Source organism: Sturnus vulgaris, chromosome 5 (genome assembly GCF_052056855.1).
Source record: "Sturnus vulgaris isolate bStuVul1 chromosome 5, bStuVul1.hap1, whole genome shotgun sequence".
NCBI classification, from domain to species: Eukaryota; Metazoa; Chordata; class Aves; order Passeriformes; family Sturnidae; genus Sturnus; species Sturnus vulgaris.
This window is the reverse complement of record NC_142247.1, coordinates 19739063-19759931: the sequence shown is the minus strand read 5'-3', so window position 1 is coordinate 19759931 and position 20869 is coordinate 19739063. Positions and strand designations below refer to the sequence as shown.

Here is a 20869-nt window from a genome sequence, read left to right as displayed (position 1 = left end):
AGGATTTCCTGTTTTATCAGAGCTTTGACTAGGACTTGCTAAGAAGGTTTGGATTATAAAGATGCTGGTGCTTAGGAAAATATATTCTTTTTCCTATAACCTGGATAGCAAGATCCCTTGTAAGCCCAGTGTAACTAACTGGTTAAAATGTGGTTGCTTCATGTTGTAAGGTTAGGAATACCAGTGTTGGAATTAATGAATTTTTACCTACTTCTCATAGGTTAATTTTAGAAAATTAGATAAAACTTCATTTAATATTATTGCTTCCAGAGCAACTTGAACCTATAGTGTTATATATCCTTTGTCACTATTTCCATCTGGTTGTGAAAGGCAGGCAGTTTGCTGCACGTGTGCCATTATTTGGGAACTCCAGGTGTAACGTGGCTGTGTATGCACCTAGAGGCGTTTTGTAGGTGATGCATTTTCTGAAAATGTTTTCAGATGTGTCACAGCCTCACACAAGGCTCTTCTATGTGGAAATCCAAAAGAAAGATGAAAAGGAGACTAGAAACATTTCTGAGTCCATCAATAGGATGCAGCTTGAGGGAGGATCTGTCCCCCTGCTTGCAGTTTACAGCAAAGAGCTGAAGAGCTCATCCGAAGCAAGAATATATGCACATTCTAAAGATTCGTTTTCAGAATTTTATCTCTCTGTTAACCCTACTTTCTCCTCTGATAAACTTTAATTTTCTCCTCTGTTAAACATTTTCCAAAGGAGAAAGCCCAAACTGTAATAGAAAGTGTCATTAATATTAATTCTAATATGTTGTAGTTACTAAGGTACGAAATACTAAGTTGATGCTATACATTAGATGCATTCCTGAATGGAATGAATGTTTTGTCAACGTGCATGAATGGGAATTGCTGCCCTACTTACAATGCATTACTCTTTCATAGATTTTTATACCTCAAATGATTGCCAGTAAGATCTTCATTACAATGTGATGCATTTGCCTCAACATACATTGTTTGAAGAAAAACAATTTTAGAATTAATGCAAAAATTTTATACTTTTAATAGAATATTTTTCTTTCACTTTTCTTACACTTGACACTTTGGATATTGAAAGTCTAGTTGGATAGGCAATTACTAGGCCTGTAAGGAAAGAGCCTTACAGCATTGAAGTATCAGAGATCACTCATTTCCAACTATGTTAAGTTTCCCATAGTAGGTCTGAAGAGGCAAAATACTGGAATTTAACCCCATCAGCTGCTAGAATTGAATTCAACAGAATTCATTTTATACCTTTTGTCACTAGGTCTTTCATCACAGTTTTACAAGGGGAAAGAGAGGAAAATTGTTTACAAGATAATTTGAAAAATTATGATAAAGTTACTCAGAGAATATTACCATTAACAGTGATGAAAAGCAAGAATAAATTAGTTAACAGAGCTCAGATGCAGCAGTCAAAAGTGTACAGTAGATCTACCTTTTTAAACGTTAAGTGCAAAATTATCAGAAAAAATAATATATCAGACATATGGAAATAAAAATGTGCAAATATTTGTGAATTGTTTACACATGAATCCAGATGCATTTGTTTCAACATTTTTTAGTAATTTTGTGTGTATATATAGATATGTATATACACACTGAGATGTAATTTATAAACCATTGAACCATGATTAAATAAAGATGCACAAGAAAGACTGAATTGGTGAAATTTATAATGTGTTGTTTACTTGTCCTGAAGTATTGTTTATTTAAAACAATGCCATGCTGATATAATATATACTTTGTTTTCCTTAAAAAATTCTGAAGCAACAGTGGTGCTATAAATACATCTGAACATGATACATGAATTAACATGAAATTGCTCTGCATGGAAATTATCTTTTCAAAAGTGGCTGCTCTATATGAAGTGAAGTATCTTTTAAGTAAAGAGAATATTATTATAAAAATGTTTTAAAATATTTATGACTGTAAATTTAAAGAAGAGAAATCTGACAGAAACAAGTTAAAAACTTGCCAGCATACAGGGAGTTTTGCCTAAAATTCAAGATTTAATTTTTTATATGACTTCATAATTCTCCTTTAAAAGGCTGAAAGTTTAAAAGTATTTCAAGTATTTAAAAACTGGTATAAATCAAATATAAAATCAAATCTATAAATACATAAATCAAATAATGTGAATATTATTGCAAATGTGATTTGAAGGTAGATGGACATGGATACATGCTTGTGGCTGTTGTTAAATATATTGATAATGTGTACATTTTTATTTACTGCAAAAGTAAGCTGTAATATTCAGTCAGGCTTAACTTCCTCATATTGTAATAGCAAATTCACTGTAAAACATATCTTGCAATAAGCTGCGTTTTCCATATGTTAAAAATACTTGAATCCAAAATTACTGTATTTCTGCTTGCTTTAAATAACAGGTTTACTCTATTGAGTTAGTAAATAGTCACAGAAATAAAGCTTAGGTCAATATTTACTTTGAGAAATGATTAAGCTCAACTATAATTAGCATGAACATTGTATGTATTGTTACATATGCTCTCAGCAGTGGAAAGAAATTGTTTAAAGGTTTAGTCTAGAACTGCTGGATGTTTACATCTAGAACTTTTGAAAAAGCTGTTAATTTCTCCTGAAGTAAATTTTGAAATCTGAAGAAATACCTCCTGATCAGATTGCCTACTAGTCAAGGTCTGTCTAAAAAAAAAAAAGTTATTTATTGGGCTCTGCAGAAATAAATTAGAAAGTGATAAAAAGGAGGAAAACAGCATTCAGTGCTAAAATACATGCGTCAGAAGCTGAAGGGACTTCCAGATGTTTTAAATGCACATAGCTTCTTTCCTACTATTTTGTACTCTAATGATTTTTCTGGTGCAAGAAGGAAGTCTGAGTATGAAACAATTATCAATTTAATAGGTAAATTGTACCTAACCTTTTAATAGGCTTATTTATTTTGATATTTTTCCATAAGATGTTCGAATATGGGTGAGAAGATCCTACTTTCTTCAAACCTCACGAACAGGTAAAATTCTTACTTTATGTAGAGAGACCTCAGGTAAAAGTCAGCCATGGAGCTGGGATTATTTCTCCATAGTTATCCAACTGTTTGAGACTGTTTCAGAGACCACTTGTGTGAACACAGTGCAGAACACCAAAGTGAGCTACTGTTTGGTTGTTCTCAGTACTTCTTGAGCCAGGAGATGTAACAATACTTCCAATTTCTTTATGTGAATTTCAGTTGAGCCACATCAGTGTTGTCTTAGATAAGCTTGTTTGAATGATCACATTCATCTGTTAGCATGGTGTAATTGAAATATGCTGTAGTACTGTACAAGATTTTGTTCCATTCAGCAGAATCTCTGTTGCCCCCTTTTGCAGATGACGGTTGCTGCTGGTACGAGCATTGAGAATAACATTCAAAGGACCATATCCTGCCCTAATGTATGTTCACAATATCTTGGTTTTTTGCGTCATTTAAATGTGAAGCCTCCTTATGTGAATTTGATATTTTGTTGCCCACGGAAGCTTGTGCATCTCGAGGTTACTTCACATTATGTATTTCAGGGTCAATGAATATTGTACTACAAGTGAGGTCTCAGCCTATCAAAATTCCCAAATTGCTGCAATGTCTCTCTGTACGGTTTGATGGTGCAGCTAAATAAAGATGAAGATAATATATTCATAGTTCCTTCTGCATTTACCTTGCTTCCCAGCCAGCTCAATGCTCCTGTCAGTTGAAATCAGTAGAACAGCAATAGACAAAATGAGGAAAGCAATGAGAGGCTATATTTATTCTATTTAACCTTGTCCTAAACTGCATTTTGATATGAAGATGTGTAATAATAAATGTGGAAGGAAGGTAATTTCATTTTTCTTGCTTAGGCAAATGTATACCATGACTTAAAATAGAAGGGAGGAGACTTATTTGCTTATGAAAGGTAGAATTAGTGATGCATCTGGTTAAGAAAAGAATTATTCACTTGTAGTATAATAAGTCATTTGTCTTTTTAGACCAAAACTATTAGGTAATGGAAAGTTATGGGGCCAAAATTGAACTCTCATACATTAATGGGGAAACATTAATGAAAATTGGGATATACTCTTGACAAAAGACTGTGGATCTGAATTTTATAGAAGCTATTTCTTATCATGTAATGTGTTTACTAATTTATTTTTCAACTAAGGATTATCATATTTATAGGGAAACTGGCAGATGGAATTCTGAATAAACACTTCCATCCCCTTAAGTTCTTTGATGACATAGCAAATAATCAAAGAACAAGCACAATCTAGTTAAAGTAACTAATATCTAAAGGACAAAATGCTGTGATTTAATATTGATAAGAAGTGAGTTTGTCCTCCCTGTCTCTGAAAATAATCTCAAACCAGTCTTTTTTCTGGAAAGTTTGTGCTCTTAAGGGAACACAGAGAAATTCTTTACACTACATTCTTAGCAGATACTTCATCTGACCGTCTGAATCATTGTGGATTTCTGCATACATTCCTGGAATAGATCAATATTATAAATTCTTGGCTATGACTTGTAGTGTTTGATTCCATTTTCAGAATTGCTTCTGTGAAAAGGAAAAACCCTTCCTCAATATATAGTGTATGATTAATCTCCAATCTCTTCTGGATTTTTAACACGACTTTAACTTCTCCAGTGCAATTTTAGTTTCCATTTTGCAAATTGTATCATTTGTAATGGAAGCTGGTAATGTAGAGAGACAATATCTAGTAATATAGAAAGACAATAGCATGGCAGAAATGTTGAGCATGGAAAAATGCACTATTTCCAATTTAGTTATAGAAATCCATACTATTACTTCAAAATCCTTTGTGTTCTTTTAGTTTTCTTTGAGCAACTTGGTATGGTGAAAGATAGTGCTTCCTATGGCAGGGGGTTGGAACTAGATGATCTTTAAGGTCCTTTCCAACCCAAAACATTTTATGATTTTTGAACTTATAATTAATAATGACCAAAATGTCTGTTAGTTATAAAAGAATCCTGTTTTTTTATATGAGATAAATATAATCCCTATTAACATCTGCATGTCATCCAAATGCACTTGAACAAAAGCAAAAAGTGGAAATCTATGCTGTCTTTCACCCAGCATCTTGCAAGGAGGACAGGAAGGCAAGTCAGTTCTACTTTACAAGTACAAAATTAAGTCAATAATTTCTTTTATTCCATTCAATGCCAACCTCCCAATTACCTGCATGAACCATAGTTTTAATGGTGGACATTAAGACTGTCAAATCTGCAGTTGAAATTGTTTGAATGCATGGTAAATTTTCAATTATTGGACTATATTATTCTGAAATGTTTCTGGTAATTACTGTGAATTGCACAACTTTGTATTTCTGCCTATTATAAAAGGGCTAACTACAGAGGATAGCCTCAAAACCATAAAATTTTCAATCAGTATATATTGCACTGCTTCAACATTTTAATTACATGGCATTAATAATAAGTTGTAATTAATTATAAACCTCAGTTACTTAGTCAAAAAGGCACAATGCATTTGGTTTGGCTTTTCTGGCTCTTCATCTCAGACCCAGAATATATTTCTAGAGCTACTCACCTAGAAGCAGTGTTTGAAATGTAAAACCATAAAGAAAACATAGAATAGATTGTTCATGAGAAAAATATGCTAAAATATTAAAAAAGGCTTTATTAAGCCTGATAACATTTCTTAATGTTATTAATAACAAATATAAGCAGGCTTTTAGATATAAAGGATGTGTAGTATGTAATTTTCCTTAATGGAAACACACTGCAAGGTTTGCAATAAAGCTGAAGCCCAGGAAGAAACTGCTATATATTCAAACTTGAGAATTCAGATATTATGGTGGCTTTCAAGGTACAAGTTGGTGGACAGGTTCCCACATATTAAAAGTTCTAATCTCTGTGCTGTTGCTCTGTGAAGTTTACACCTTCATAATTATAGAGTTCAATTAACCTTTATTCCCTCATAAACTTTCTGTTTTATATTTTTCATTATAATCAACTTTTCATGCAGCAGAAGCTGAGGGAAGAAATGGATATTATATACAGTAATAAAATGCTTTGCAGATTATTCTCCTCTGTATTGTTTAGTAGGATATTAACTGCTAGGTTTGCTGTCTTTCATGCAAGATATCCCAACTAATGATTTCACGATTCTATCTGTCTGTCTGTCTGTCTGTCTATCTGTGCTTCTGAATAGATTGGTCTTTAAACAACCACTCCACTCCAATTGCTCCAATTTGTAAGCACCATTTCTTGATAAGAATATCAGAAGATGTAAGCTTAAAGTGCACATACGTTATAAAATGGCTGGATGAACTTTACTGATGGATGCAGAGTCACTTAGGACAGTCTGTCACACTGCAATGTCTCAATGCCATTGCATGATGACAGGATGCAGTGCACAGACAAAGACAGGACACTGTATGCAGATCCAGTTGCTGTGGCTGTCTGACCCTGAGCTTCTGCAAAATTGCAGCACTAATACTTCTTTTCTTTACTGCTCTCTAAGGTCCACAGTGAAAATGTAAACAGGAAAATACAGAAGAAAATGGCGACAGATATTAAACATGCTGTGTTTCTTCATTCAAAACAGAATTTGGATCTGTGTTTTTGTAAAACAAAATTGAGCTATATAGTAAATGAAAACATACCTAACTGCATATAATTGAAAAGAAAACTATTTAATTTTAATCAAGTGCAAAACACAAGGCATTTTGTTCTTGAACCATCAGCTGCAACACTCCTCTCTCATGGAGAAACCACATTTGTTTTGTCTAAACAGATACATGTCTTCAGAAATTCTTTGAGCTAGTCAGAAATTTTAGCGTTTAAGTGATCTGAAATTCCAAGTCTTTTGAATTCCAGTATATGTGATTCAGACTGTTTTTTTGGGTAGACACTTTTATTAATTACTAAGCTTTATGAGCTTACATTTTTAGCATCAATTTTTTATATTTTTTATGGCTTTACCCAAGATGTAGAGGCATAGCTATAGACATTTTATACAGGAGCTCTGTAAGAAAACAGCAATTTGTTTGTATTTTGTCAAATTCAGCAGATATGCAGCATCTCATAAAATTGCTGGTTTTCATCAATCAGCAATCTTAGTTCTTTAAGCTATTTCAAAAGGTTTTTTGGAAGGGTTATTATTGTCAGGAGAGGGCAGAGGCTGAAATATTTGGTAATATACAGATGCCTTAAAATATCAGCATATTTATTTTCCTCCTATATGAAAAAGAAACTGTACTTTCAAGTTTGTTTTTTGTAAATCAAAGATTAAATAGTGCTTTTTTTCATAAATTTGTTCATTTGAATAAGCTGAGCATGTCTTTTCCTTAAATTGAAGCTAAATGCTTTTATTCTGAAGCAGAATACATTTGTTTTCTCTATTGAGAACTGAGATCAAGAGGAAAAAGTACTCCAGAACTGCTACAGATAGGAAGAAAAAAGTCAAAGCCAAAACATAATTACAGGTCTCCAACCTTTCTCAGACTGTTACAAAAGCACTCTGAGCTCTCAGCTCAGCTACTTCAGCTCATTTTCCACCTTTATAGAAATCAGGGATTTACCAAACAGTGACCTCCCACTTGAAGCTAGAAACTCACTTTATGTGATCACCTGATGCTTTCAAGCCAAAGACCCTCTTGACATGTAGATGTCTTACTCGTGTCCATGGAAGGAAAAAATTGCAGGGAGGTTCTTTTGTCAAGCTTTTCACAAACTCCATAGTTTAAAGTCTTCAGGAGCTACTTCACTGACAAACTTGCAAAAAGAAAAACAATTTCAGTTTCTTCTCAGTGACAGTGGCAGTGCAGCTCCGTGTTTTCAGCATGGCACTAATTTTGGTCCTCACCTCTCACTTCCCTGCCACAGGGCCAGCAATTCTCCCTGTGCAGCCCAGCATTTCTGCCTCTGCTTCACGTCTCGTGTCAGGGAAGGAACTGGCAGATGTGCTGCTGGGCCAGCTGCGCCAAGTGTGTTACATCAAGAGGTAGGAAGAGAAAGCAACAAAGCTTTGCAGCTGGGGACATGCATCACTGGCAAATGCATGCCTTGGCAACAGTGGGGTGCCCTCATCCTCAAGGATGTGGCAGCACACTCCTGGTAATGCTCTTACAGGCACAGCATCGTGTCCTGGCATAGCTTCACAAGCATTCCAACAGTTTCCCACGGCATTTGGCCTGACACAGCCCCAGTGCATTGGTTTGAGAGACTGAAAATTGCAAAATGGAAATTAGGAGTTTGGAATTGTAACAGCATTTGCAAGGATATGCAAGAAGCCATTCTCAGATGATATCTATGTTAGTGCACACCTTTTTAATTTTATTTTTTCATCTTATGTTTTCTTCTAGAGCTCCCCTAGAAAACCACTGGTTTTCTCTTTTTTTTAGTTCCTTTGTTTTGTTTTCTTCCCTACTTCTGAGGCACAGTTTATGCGGGGAACATACAGCCATAGACTGTAACTCCATACAGTCACAGAAAAAACATCTAGATATGGAAAGAACCATGCTTTCGGGAGAACAGCAGGTTTTCATTGGTTTGGTAACATATTTCCTTTGGGTTATTGCTGAGAAAAATCTTAGCCCTGTCACAAGAAAACAGGTGGGGCAAAATCTTTTCATGGCAGTGATCTAATATAAAGGAAATAGTTTTCTAGATAACAATGATGCTTCTAGATACTTTCCTTTACTACTCACCTGTAATTTGCATTTGTCTCATAGAAGAGGGATACAGAAGAGCCATCAGCTCTTAATGGTAAGGAAATAACTCATTTTGCAAAAGACAGTTGGCAAATTCCTTTTAAAGAATAAAAATCCATCCCAGGAAGTGTGAAAAATAAATCAGCTCAGATTCAGATTATTTCTGTGCTTAGAAATATGCAGTCTTTATGGTGTACAGCTTTTGCTTAGTGAAGCTGGGAACCTTTCTTGCTGCTGTGATGCTGTTGCTGGAACCAAGGGGAGGCAGAGGAGGAAGCTCTCCCAGGAAAAAAGTTCCTGGACCAGAATAAACAAACAATTATACTGAAAAGTGCAGCCATGGACTGGAAGGGGGAAAATAACTATGATTCATTAAGCGTGGAGTGTGGAAGCAGGTGGGGGATCAGAGGCCAGTGGGAACAGGGACTGTGGGGGAGGAACATGATCTGAGATGGAAGTAAGAGTGGAGAAGGAAGTTTCAATGGCACAGTTCTCCAAACTGAAAAAAGCAGATATTTTCATGGAAATGCAAAGTTTTATTGGAAAGATGTCTCAGAGAAACTTAAAGTGGAGAGACGTGCCCCCTCCTAATGTATCTTGAGCTCCAGCAGATGAAACTCTGAATGATGGTGTAACAGGTGGCACTTGTCGTGTGGTCAGGACACTTCTAGTTCTCTGTTCAGCCCAGATTTGATGCTGTATATCAGGCATATCTAACATGTTGATGAGAAAATGATTCATAACACTTTGGGCTTTTATAGAGGTTGTATTACTAAATATACTTGTGAACTCCTTAGACTTATGGATAAGTTCCAAGTCAGTGAAATAATCAATGTCGCACCAAGCTATATATTGCACTTAATTAAATATTTTAAAAGAAAGGCCCTAACTGCTAGTTCAACCACTCAACTTGGTAAGAGCTCAGCTTCTAGACAACAGTAATCCTGGTACTTAAATACACTCTTACACTCTTGTAATATAGCCTTTTCACTGTAATTACATACAGCAATATATTACATTTTGAGTGGTGAGATGGAAATTTTGTTGTAATTGTTTCCTCAGCCAATAGTTCTGGTTTATTAAATTGCTAATAGTTGTCTTCTAGAAGGAGAAACAAACATGCCCCGAGAAAGAAAAGGAATTATTTCAAAGGTCAGTATTACTTAAGCACTTGTTTTATGCTTAAAGCAGACTGGAGGTAGAAGTAATTGGAAAGCGTACTGATATTGCAAGCGACAGACCAGAGGAAAAAGCCTGCACCAAAGATTGTGTCCTGAGTTTCCTTGGTGCCTCAAGGAAGTGACTGGCTTGAAAATGCACAAATGCTTTATGCAATAATGATAGAATATAATATTAAGGAAAGGATTAAACTCAATTTCAGTTTCTCAAAGGAAATGCCTGGGAAAAAGTCTATACTATGAGAAGTCTAGACAGTATATCTAAAATACAACATAGTTATTTTCTTTGAACATTAATTACAACCCATTAAAAGAAATTAAGAGAAACTCTCCTTCCAACGGTACATTTATATTTTCATGTTTCTACAATGTGAAGTAGTTTATATTTACTAAAAACCAGAAATGGAAATATGATCCTTCTGTAGATTTTCCCTTGATTCTGTAGAATTTCTCCTGGCCTTTGAATTGCACCATTGTTATTTCATTCATATGTAGTAAGCCTAATAAAAGTTATGTAGGTACCAATACAATGAATTTTACAACTATCTTCTTTTCTGATGAAGTTGTAGATACCTTTTAATAAAAGTAAATAAAACAAGCCCAAAAAGAAAAAAAGAAAAAACCAAAACCAAATAAACAAACAAGCATACAACTTCAGGAATGTTAACCCATCAGGTTTTTTTTCTGATCTTTCTTATATCTCATAATTGTATTTATTACATAAAATATTTATTTTTTTATCTAGATAGTTCTATCCACCAGATTACATATTTTATACACCAAACAATATCAAATTATTAGCATCAACTGGCTTTTTATTTCATGTTCCATGTCTTGTATATTATGTAGGAAAAGGCATAATTATAGGGTAAGAGAGAAATGTGAAGAGGCAGATGATTTGAAATAAGACAAATAGTGAAACAGAAAGGAAAAAAAAAAGAAACGTGTTTTGGGACAGGTAAGCAGAAAGAAAGCCAGTGAAGATACCTGTGCAAGGCATCCTGTGATCTGCTAACTTTCTCTCTTAAATATATACTTTTCTATATGAATTTATTATTCCTGAGACAAATAATGCATAATTTTTGCTACCATGACTTCTTCATTTTGATGCATATTCAGCTACTTCTTGGCTTTATTATTTTTGTAATTTGACATATTGCAGATTTTATTCAAATGGAAAAATAATCCTTTTCAGAACTTAGTTTTTAAAACTTCTCAGGATTAGTCTGCCTCTCTAAATTTCTGATTTCAGAGTAATATTAATGTAATTCTGAAAACCGAGTAGTAAGAAATCATAAGGAATTTTACATAAAGTAATTAGTGTCTCCGTTTTTAAATACTAATTAGAAAAGCATCTTTGAAAAAATAGCCTTATTTCATCTCTTCTGTCCTCTCCATGACCACATTCTCCAAGTTAGGATCAAAACCAAGTTTTTAATTTTGCTGTGGTTTATATATTCAGCTAATACTTCGCTTGAGGAATAGATAGATCAATTTTGAAGAATTGAATTAGTTAAGATACTTCAAAGTGTGGATACCAACTTAGATTTAGATGTAGAGCATGTGCTGGGAGGCTGCTTTCCTCTCATAAGTCCTTGATATCTTCTTGTCATGAGATCATTCTGTGCTTCCCCTTGAAGGGCATGATCCCTGCTAGGGAGAGGGGGAAGGGAAGCAAAAATGTGACAAGATTATAAGCATAGAAGCAGAACTGTTTCCATTTTGCAAATTTATCAAAGAAATAAAAATAGCTTGTGCGCATTGCCAAAAAATCTTACTGGGTTTCAAAAATGAGAGAAGTAGCTCTAAAATGGTCTAATTTTTCTGTTCAATTATGTAAGTAATTTAGTATTGATCTTAATATATCTTGGTCATTTTCATCAGATGAAAATTTGGCTCTGAGTCTCTTTGACCCACTCTTTTGATAAAGCAAAATAATTAGGAAATTAATTAAATGCTATTATCTTAAGCTTACACTGGTCTAATTCTTCTTGCAGTCATGCAAAAGGAGTTTTACATTTCTATTTTTCAGAAGGACTTTTGACATTTTTTTCTAGAAAATATAATTACTGAAGCTTTATTAGGAACTGTAACCTTGGAAAAGGTTTTCTTCTAAAAATACCCTCCAATTTCATAATGCATTTTGGTTTGTTCCATAAACAGTGTCTTTGATATGTCTCTTAGAGCAAATCAAGATAGATAGAGAACTAACCACTTCAACTCCATTTATTTTAAAATATTAAGTAAACATCAGTATTTGTCTTGGAAAAGAATCAATTTTGATTGATAACTATATTTGAGAAGATGCAATCTTTCAATATGTATTTTTTGCTATTAGATACAGTTGACCAATATGTGAATTACCTGCCTAGTTGTTTCAAAGAATAAGTTTGTCATAAATTACTAAGCTGTAGCTGGAAAGTCTGTCACAAGTCTGTGCAGTCGCCTGGTAATCTTTTCTCATTTTTCTTTTCTCATTCATCTGTTTTAACTCAGAACCCAAATCCAAATGAAATTGGTACAAGCAGATGAAAGGTAAAACTAGGAATAAGGTCCGAATCTGTTTAGTATTTCTGAATTGAGATTTAAGATGTGATCTCTGTGGCAGTCTGTCAGCCTGGTCTCATGACCTCCTGCACTAAAGTAGCATAGCATCCCTGTTAATTTTGCTGCTCTGACATCCCTTCGAGGACAAGGCCAAGCTGTTAGAATGGTAGAGTTGGAAGATCTCATGTAAATCCAACTCCAGGACCAGCTGTCCAGGTGACAAACACCTAGAGGTGGTTTCATCATTCAATAGATTTAGTTACTTCTGCATAGAAAATATGCCTTAAGGTATAAGGAGACAGGTTTTCAGGAACGATCTTGTGGCATAATTCCTTTTTAGTAACTGTGGATGTGTGAACTGTATTTGTGTTTTTAGCTAGTCCAAAACACTCCAAAAGGTATCCCTGGAGGCATGGGATTCTCTCCTCTTCATGGCCTCGCCTTAAAATATTCTATTCACACATGACAAATATTGTGATATTTTCGTGATTATTCATTTATTATTATGTCTGAGGAACAGAAAAGGTTTATATAGAGTTCTATGGAAAATTACATCTTTTATGAAGAGCTGGCCTCTAGCAAACTGTGCTTTCATTCTTCACTCTAGAGAGGAAACTAAGGATGGGGTCTTCTTTACACTATCCCTGTCACAGCTCATGTCACCATGCACTCTCCAGCTGTAAACAGAGTGGATGAAGTATTCTGATTGTAAAAATGAACTTGTTGGCCTGAGCAGAAGCATTTGCCCAAGATCAGGACAAGAAAGACAAGGTAAAGGGCAATGCTATGGCAAAAAACTTGGGGATTCCGAGCAAAGAGAGGGAGTCAGGGACTGGAAGCCCCTGAAGACATCTTGAGTCTTAAATATCAACCCAATGATAAAACAGCCATCTGCACAGTACTTTTTTTATTCTGCCACTAGTATGGACAGATCCTGCTGCAACTTGGGAACGACCAATTGTTATTGTTTTATTTTAGTTTTATTCCCATCGGTTTGAGTTACTGTTCATATCTCTACCATTATTTTGTTTGCTTGCTGTCCTGCTTGCAGTTCAATGTACTTTTCAGAGTTACTTCATTTTGCTGGAAAGAAGACCTTTCTGTTACTCAGAAAACGGAGGAATGCATTTCCTGTGTTTATAGTCACAATGTTATTTTGACATAAAGATGAGCATGGTCCTTGGTGGTCCAAAACTCTGTAGAGGAGGTGGCAGTAATCAAAGCAGTGAAGGAGAGCACACACACCACAGAATACAGACCCAGCAAACTCTAGGTGCTGCTGTGTGAATCATTCAGCTCTCCACAGGGATTGCTATTTGTTTGTCAACCCAGGTGGCTGTGATGTCTGTCTTTTCCCATTCCAATTGATTTACCAGGAAAATTGATTATGCATTATGTAGCTGAAGCCAATTATCTGTCATGTTGTCATGTTGTCTCTGCCTTGTCCCTCTCAATTTACTGCTCCTTTTTTATACTTAGTTTGTAACTTCCTTTGGAAAGAAAACATCTTTTTGTGCTTTCACATAGTAGGATGAAATACTAGGCCTTGAGGTAGGGTTTATAGTGCAAATGCATAAAAATTACTTAAAACAATTTTTTTTTTCTTTACATGAAGTCTTATAAGAACTGAAGGGTAATTTTTATTATTTTCACTTGGATCAGCCAAAGACAGTGCTTAGTATGTTTGACCTCAATGAGAAAGTGTTTCCAAATATTGTATTTCTGATGTCAAAACTTTCCAAAGCTCTGTAGGCATGGGATGATATATTTGGGCTATTAATATTTTAAAACTACGTGAAAGTACCAGCTTTCTGTGTCAAGTTTTCATAGTTTAGTTATTTTCCCTTCAAAAGAAGTTTACTAGTGGACTTCTAAGCCTGACTGACTTTTGAAAGAGACATCTGAAGTCATTACACTGTGCATTTCTGGTTACTAGAAGGGAATGCATAGGTGGAAATCAGCTTAAACCTGTTGGCCCTCTTCAAAGCCACTTTTGCTATTTGCTCAGTATTTATAATTGTTGGGTTGAGCCATATATACAGCTTCTCCATGCTGATCTGTCTGGCTCAGGAAAACAAGGCATTCTATTATTTTAGAGAAATCCATGTACACAACAAGTTGACCCTCAACTGACAGCCATTTATCAGCAATAAAGGCCACCCACTGTTCACCTTGGTGTTGACATAAATTCCTATATGATGCCTGTGGCTACTTCCAGAATTCTTTGTTAAGCTTCATGGCTTTATCATCCTTCTCTGTCTTCTCTGAGCTTTATTTCGTGGTAGGGGTTTGTTGATTGATCACACAGAATTGGCAATATTGCAAATGACAGCAAATATTCTTGGATGAACAAAAACATGTTAAGCAATTTGTATGTACATTTGTCCCTTTTTCCTTAACTAGTCCAGTTAAACACATTCAGATAATAAAGATGAAGTTTCTAGAATTAATGGCTTTGGTCAAGTCTTCTGGAATACACAAGTCCTAATATGGAAATTTCATCAACAGATAAAGCAAAATTATGATTCTATACAGAGTAAGGGAGAAGAAAGCATCAGTCATATGAATGGTTCTCTCCATTACTTCATTAGCTCTCTGATAACCAAAACAAAGATTTGTTTTTAAATGTTTTGTAAAGATATCCATGAAATACTATTCAGTTATTGCAGAGAAGGTCTTCAGAGAATAATTTAAAATAAATTTAATTAACTTTTAATTTTATTTAAGAATTAGAATACGTGTGAGTTATTATGTATAATATTATCTGAAGAGCTAGTAAATATTGCATGCACATGTGTTCATACATTTTTCCATACGCTATGCATTAACAGACAAAATTTTTTAAATCTCTGCATAATTTGTAGAAAAAAATGAAAATCAAGTTGAATAGCACCCTGAGGCAAAAGAGAAAATAAAACTTTATACAAAGCTCAACATAATCAGAGGCAATGCTCTCAAGTATTTTATTTCTAAAGTTGTGGGCTTGCTTGTCTGTTTATATAAACTGCAAATATTGATAGCTTTTTTTATGCCCTCTGTATTTGCAAAATTTCCTCATTCAGTTCTCATGCCTGAGAAAGTTTTCTGAGCTGAGAAATTGTTTTGATATGATTGCAATGCTTTGGGGTTTGGTTTGTTTGGAGTTTGAGGAGAGGAGGGGGTTGGGTTTTTTCATAAAGGTCTAAGGGGGTAATGAACACTGAAATGCTGTCACTGCATTTTAATTATTTTAGTATTATTTTACTTCTTTTGGGGTTTTTGGCCACTGAATGCAGCTGAAAAATAACTCAAAAATTTAAATAATTTAAGTACCTAGAATACATTGCTTTCTTAGGGCAATAGAACATATATATTTTCCTTTAACTAAAAATTACTTTCTCATAACACTGTTAATAAAATCTTAAATACTAAAGGCTGGAAATGGAAATTTTAGACAAGACACAGCTTTACAGAATATTGAAAGCCAATTGACTCAAAAAAGATGAGAAGGAAAAGAGGTGCTGCAAGGTTATCTTCAGTTCTGTAATGTGAACTGATTTTCTTGCATGCCAGTAGTGCTAAAATAGATGACCACCTACATAAATATCTTTAGGACTTTTAGTAATATGATGGTTACATGCTAAATTTAGCACAGGCAGCGAGCTTTTTGGCACACCAAGTCAGATTTCCAGTTCATCAAGCAGGTCGAGAGACTACAGAGTGCTGTGCCCAAGTTTATGGAGACATTCATTACCTTTCCCAACTGGTTTAGCAGCCAGGGAAGGGTTTTTCCTGCCAGAGGACCCACAGACAGTTTACAGATAAGCCTGGTACTTGTGAGAGAGCTGAGGCTGGGCTGAGCTGTGGGTGCGTGGCTGCAATCGAGACAGGGTTTTATGGGCAGACAAGGGTGGTAACGAGACTCTCGGGAACCTTCTCCAGAGACTACTTTGTTTCTTATTCCTGGGATTCTTTCATTTGTCCTTGTCACAGCCCTTGTCAAACAATGTAAATTTACAAGTACTAAGCTACGTGTCTGACTGAAACAGATATATCCCATGTATTTTGGCTCCATGCTAAACACATTCTAGACAACTTTCTTTTTGTGATAGCACAGATCTTAGGGCTTCAGACTGAGAGGATTATGTCTCTAAATCGAAGTTTGTGAAGTTTAGCATGATTGCTGTAATTAAAAGTTTTCTTCACTACACTTAACTAAGTCTCACTGGTTTTTTTTCCACTAGTGGAAAAGGACATACATTCCCTAGAGAATGGAGAACTAGAGACGTATCATTTTCTGCAGGATTTATGTTATTATTATAGTCTAAGTCTAGCTTTTGATGAGATTTAAACATATCTGGTGAGAGTATTTAATAGTCTGTAGGTGTGCATTTGTGATTGTGCATGAATTTCACTAAAATACTACCTCAGAAACATAATTTTTATATTCTATCCCCTTCATATGACACCATCATATCTTGTGGTGGTAGCTGTGATCCTAAACAGAGCTTTCCTGAGCAGAAGTGCTTAAAGTTGTCCTGAACATTATCATGTGTGTTTATTTTGTAATCAGCAGAAACAATGGAGTAAAAGAGGACAGATGTAACATTGAATTAATAGTAATGTGGTAATGAACTTCAAAGGGAAACAGGAGTTCTGCAGCACCTCAAAGGCAACTAGAGTTGTTTGAAGTGTTTTGTTTAGAGCACTAGATCTGGATCAGCAAATATGATTTAGTTTTCAAAGTGACAGTCACACTTCAAACAAGCCTAACTGTTTCTGAAGTATGTGTGTGAAGATTAGGTAGCAAAGCTTCCCCTGGCACTGTCTTGTAGTAAATATTTTAAATAGAACTTTAAAAAATAAATAAATCTCTGTGCTTGTCAATTTCTGAGTTTTCCTTTTTATGGAGAAACATGGATAGTGTTAGGTGGAGTCATCTAAATTATTTGAAAAATGAACAGAACTTACTTGTAGTTCATATGTTGTGTAATGTTTATGTGAGGTGATCATAGACCTACATGGGTAGATCTGGCAAATCATGAAACAAAACTCGTGGATGTGCATGCATTTGTCATCAGAACAGATAACTCACCATACATATCTCATAACTCATCACACAAGCCATGGACCACGTCCCACGTTTGGGGTCTTGTTCTTCTGGAAGACATGCTGTTCTGCATTGCACAGGCACTGTCGATGCCTGGAGGACTGAATACAAGATGTGGACGAAGATGCATGAATTACCTGGGCTCTGAGCAGAACCTGCCTCGGGACAACCTGCCTGTCCAGTGGTCACCTAAAGAATGTATTGCTAACGAGGCTGTATTTTGATGTAAATGTCCTATTTATTGAACACCATCACTGGAGTCCTAGAGAGCTCTTGATTAGCAGCATTTTATGTGTTGAACTATTGCTTTGTTATGATCTGGTTATTAAGAGATACCTCTGCTCAAATTAAAGTGCGAACAAGCTTATGTGCCAAAGTCAATAATTCAGATTTTGTTAAACAGTAAATGTGAGAGAGAAAGAAATAGGAGGGGGAGAACAGGAGAGCAGAGCAAGAATTGAAAAACCTTAAGGAGTTTTATATCAACTACCTTCTGTCTTAAAAAAAAAATAGATGCCAGTGTCTGAATGTTAACATAATTTTAAGATGTTTTATTATTCCTTTATTTCCAGTAAAGGCACAGAGGTAAATAAGATCTCTATTGCTTATGCAATTTCTAATACAGAATACACCATTCCTTAATTTGGTTTTTCTTGGCATATGTAACTACATTGTGTATTTTTCCTCAGGAAAAATACTCTATCTCAGTAATTACCAATTCATCATATTTCCTGATGAAGAACATCTGTGACTAATTATCTTGTTTTCACCACTGAAATTTTTAAATTTTATTGCACTAGTATAGACAAAATGAAAGATTGCTCTTAAAATGTTCAGTATATGAAACAAGGTTCAGTGTATATCCCAAGCAAAATTGTGATTCCTTAATGAGATATATAATTGTAATTTGTGAATATTAGCTAACTCTTAACTGGACTAACTGCAAAGAGAGCACGCCAACATATGAAGAAAAAGTCACATATTTTCAGTTATCCAACAGAAAGCAGATTAGTGAAATCCATGGCTTAAATTATCCCCAGCACACATATCAAGAAAGTATTGGATGTAAATTCAGCACCATCACAGCATATATACACTGTAGTCATCTAAGTTAAAGGATCTGCAAATAATGTGGAACTCACATCTGTGAAACCATATATACAGATACATTGTCATGGACTCAAAAAATGGAGATATCTTCCAAATGTCATTTATCCCACCTTTGTCCGTTGAAGCAAGACCATAAGCCTTTACAGACATTGGCCTCAATTGTCAGTGAAAGTGTGTCAGCACACCATTCCTGCATGGCCAGGCTTGTTGCTTAATTATTCTTACAGAGGGTTTTCCTAACACTGCACTGAGCTGCTTTGGCAGCAGTTTAATCTTGTGCCTCAGGACACTTGTTTTGTTGTCTTCCCTAAGAACCAAACCCCATAAGGCTCCAGTTAAACACTAGCACCTAGAAGAATGGAATAATTGCTACCAATTTGTACTTTTTATTTTCAACTTTTATTTTGGTTTTTTTCAGAGGCAAGGGGGATGGCAAGATTATTGCCTATTTCCCCCCAGGGTTACCAGTTCTGAAGTGATCCCTGATGGCCACTTTTATTTGGAAATTTTATTTACTTCTCACAGTGAAACATTAGTTCTGCTGGGACAGGTCAGACCAGAAGCAGCCATCTACAGTGCAGAAGAGGTAGCATTCCCAATTGTCTTTATAGAAACCCTACAGAGGAAAAAAAAAGGGAATTCAAAGGTGCAGTTCCTTCCACCCCAAAAGATATAAATTGATATAAAAGATATATGTGATTGATCAATCACATCCTAAAAGTACATTTATTCACTTTTTCTGCTCTTGGGTGACCGGCTTGGATACAGAACATCTCTTATTTGCATCCTCAAGGATCCATTAGCAATTACTTTTGCCAGGAAAAATCAAATATAGTTTATGCGAAAAGATCAGTTGGTGGGAAAAGTCAATTAGTAGATTCTGTAAAAATCTTTCTCTGAAAAGAAAAAAAAAGAAAAGCTCCAAATTTTTAACTTGATTTTTCTGTTGTTAGAATCTAGTATGATTAATATTCCGAAGTTAGGAAATTATTCAAAATAATGGAATTAAGCATGTTTTCACTTCTTCATCCTCCTCTTTTCCTGTAGTTCTACACTGAGTAAATTCATGAAAAAATTGGAAACTGTAAAACAGTAAATCTCTGGGAAAAAAAATAAATAAAATTTAAAATATTAAACTATTTAATGCTAATTATTTGGTATAAATTCTGAAAAGATAAAAAGTATGATTTTTCTGTGGAAGGAAGGTTGGATTCTGAATCAGAACAGGGGACTTTTTGACCTATTAATAATAACTAAATATGTGATCGTGGATAAAATTTACCCAGAGACAATGCTGAGAAAGCAGAGAAGGAGACAAGTGTCAGGACAGTTACACAAAATGAGAGAGAAGAAAAGGTCATGCTGTATTTTGTCAAGTTTGCCTGGAAGAAAACAACAAGTTGCTCTGGGGAGAAGCAAATTGAAGCCAGGAAAGTAAAGAGTTTGGAAAGTGAGTCAGGGATGCTAAAAATCAACTAGACTAGGAATCTGGAATTGGCACCAAAAAAAGATACAGATTCCTTATACAACATTATAATAAAAGATCTATTCTGTTTACTCGTAAGTATGTGTTGCTTCTTATAGTCACCCTTCATATATCCTCTCTGTCAGAATTTATTTTAGGTTATTTCTTAGGGCCATGTACTGACCTCAATCTGCCTTATAGTAAGTGTTGTATATGTGCATTGATGTGCTGCAGCCATTGTACAGTCTGTAAAGCACTTCAATAATTTGCATATTGTCCAGGCTTGTTCTTTTTATAACTTTGTGTTTATTTTAAATTTGGGAGGGGGAAAAAAAAAAAGTAGGATGGTAGGCATAAAGCATAAAATCAGACTGCTGGCAGTGGGAGGTTGTAGTCTTGTATTTCAATGCAGCAATTTATTTTGTGCTTATTCTACTGCTTTGTGACCATTTCACATCTTTAATTATTAAATATCTGGAAAAAAAAGATAACTGATTAATCTGAATTAAATTAATCCAATTTTCCATAAAATTATTTTTTAAATTAGCCAGTCTGTTTTTTTAGATCACATTTTCCTCTTTTTATTTCTTGATAGATGAAAATTTTTGCAACTGTGGAGGAGTAAATTGTCATCAGTTTTTACGCAGTACAATATTTAATCAATCAAGCCATATTGGTATAAATATATTTTATGCTAAAGGATATCACTTGAAAATGATGATATGCTGTAGTTTGCAACATAGCTTTATCTGCAAATTACTTATGTATTTTGAGAAAAATTGAATATGAATATCTGTAAAACAAAGGCTT

At 34.8% G+C, this 20869-nt stretch overlaps 1 protein-coding gene across 11 annotated transcripts in view; it reads left to right on the top strand.

Annotated features, from left to right (window-relative positions):
* The window catches only part of PPFIA2 (PPFI scaffold protein A2), a 281559-nt gene that overhangs the window by 137799 nt on the left and 122891 nt on the right, over positions 1-20869 (top strand). For 6 of the 11 annotated variants that reach the window (XM_088164999.1, XM_088164996.1, XM_014888725.2 and 3 more), the window contains one exon: positions 3337-3399. The exons of the other annotated variants lie outside the window; for them this stretch is intronic. In XM_088164999.1, coding sequence (XP_088021125.1) covers positions 3337-3399 — 63 coding nt within the window. The remainder of the gene's footprint in view (positions 1-3336; positions 3400-20869) is intronic. 11 annotated transcript variants of the gene reach the window in all.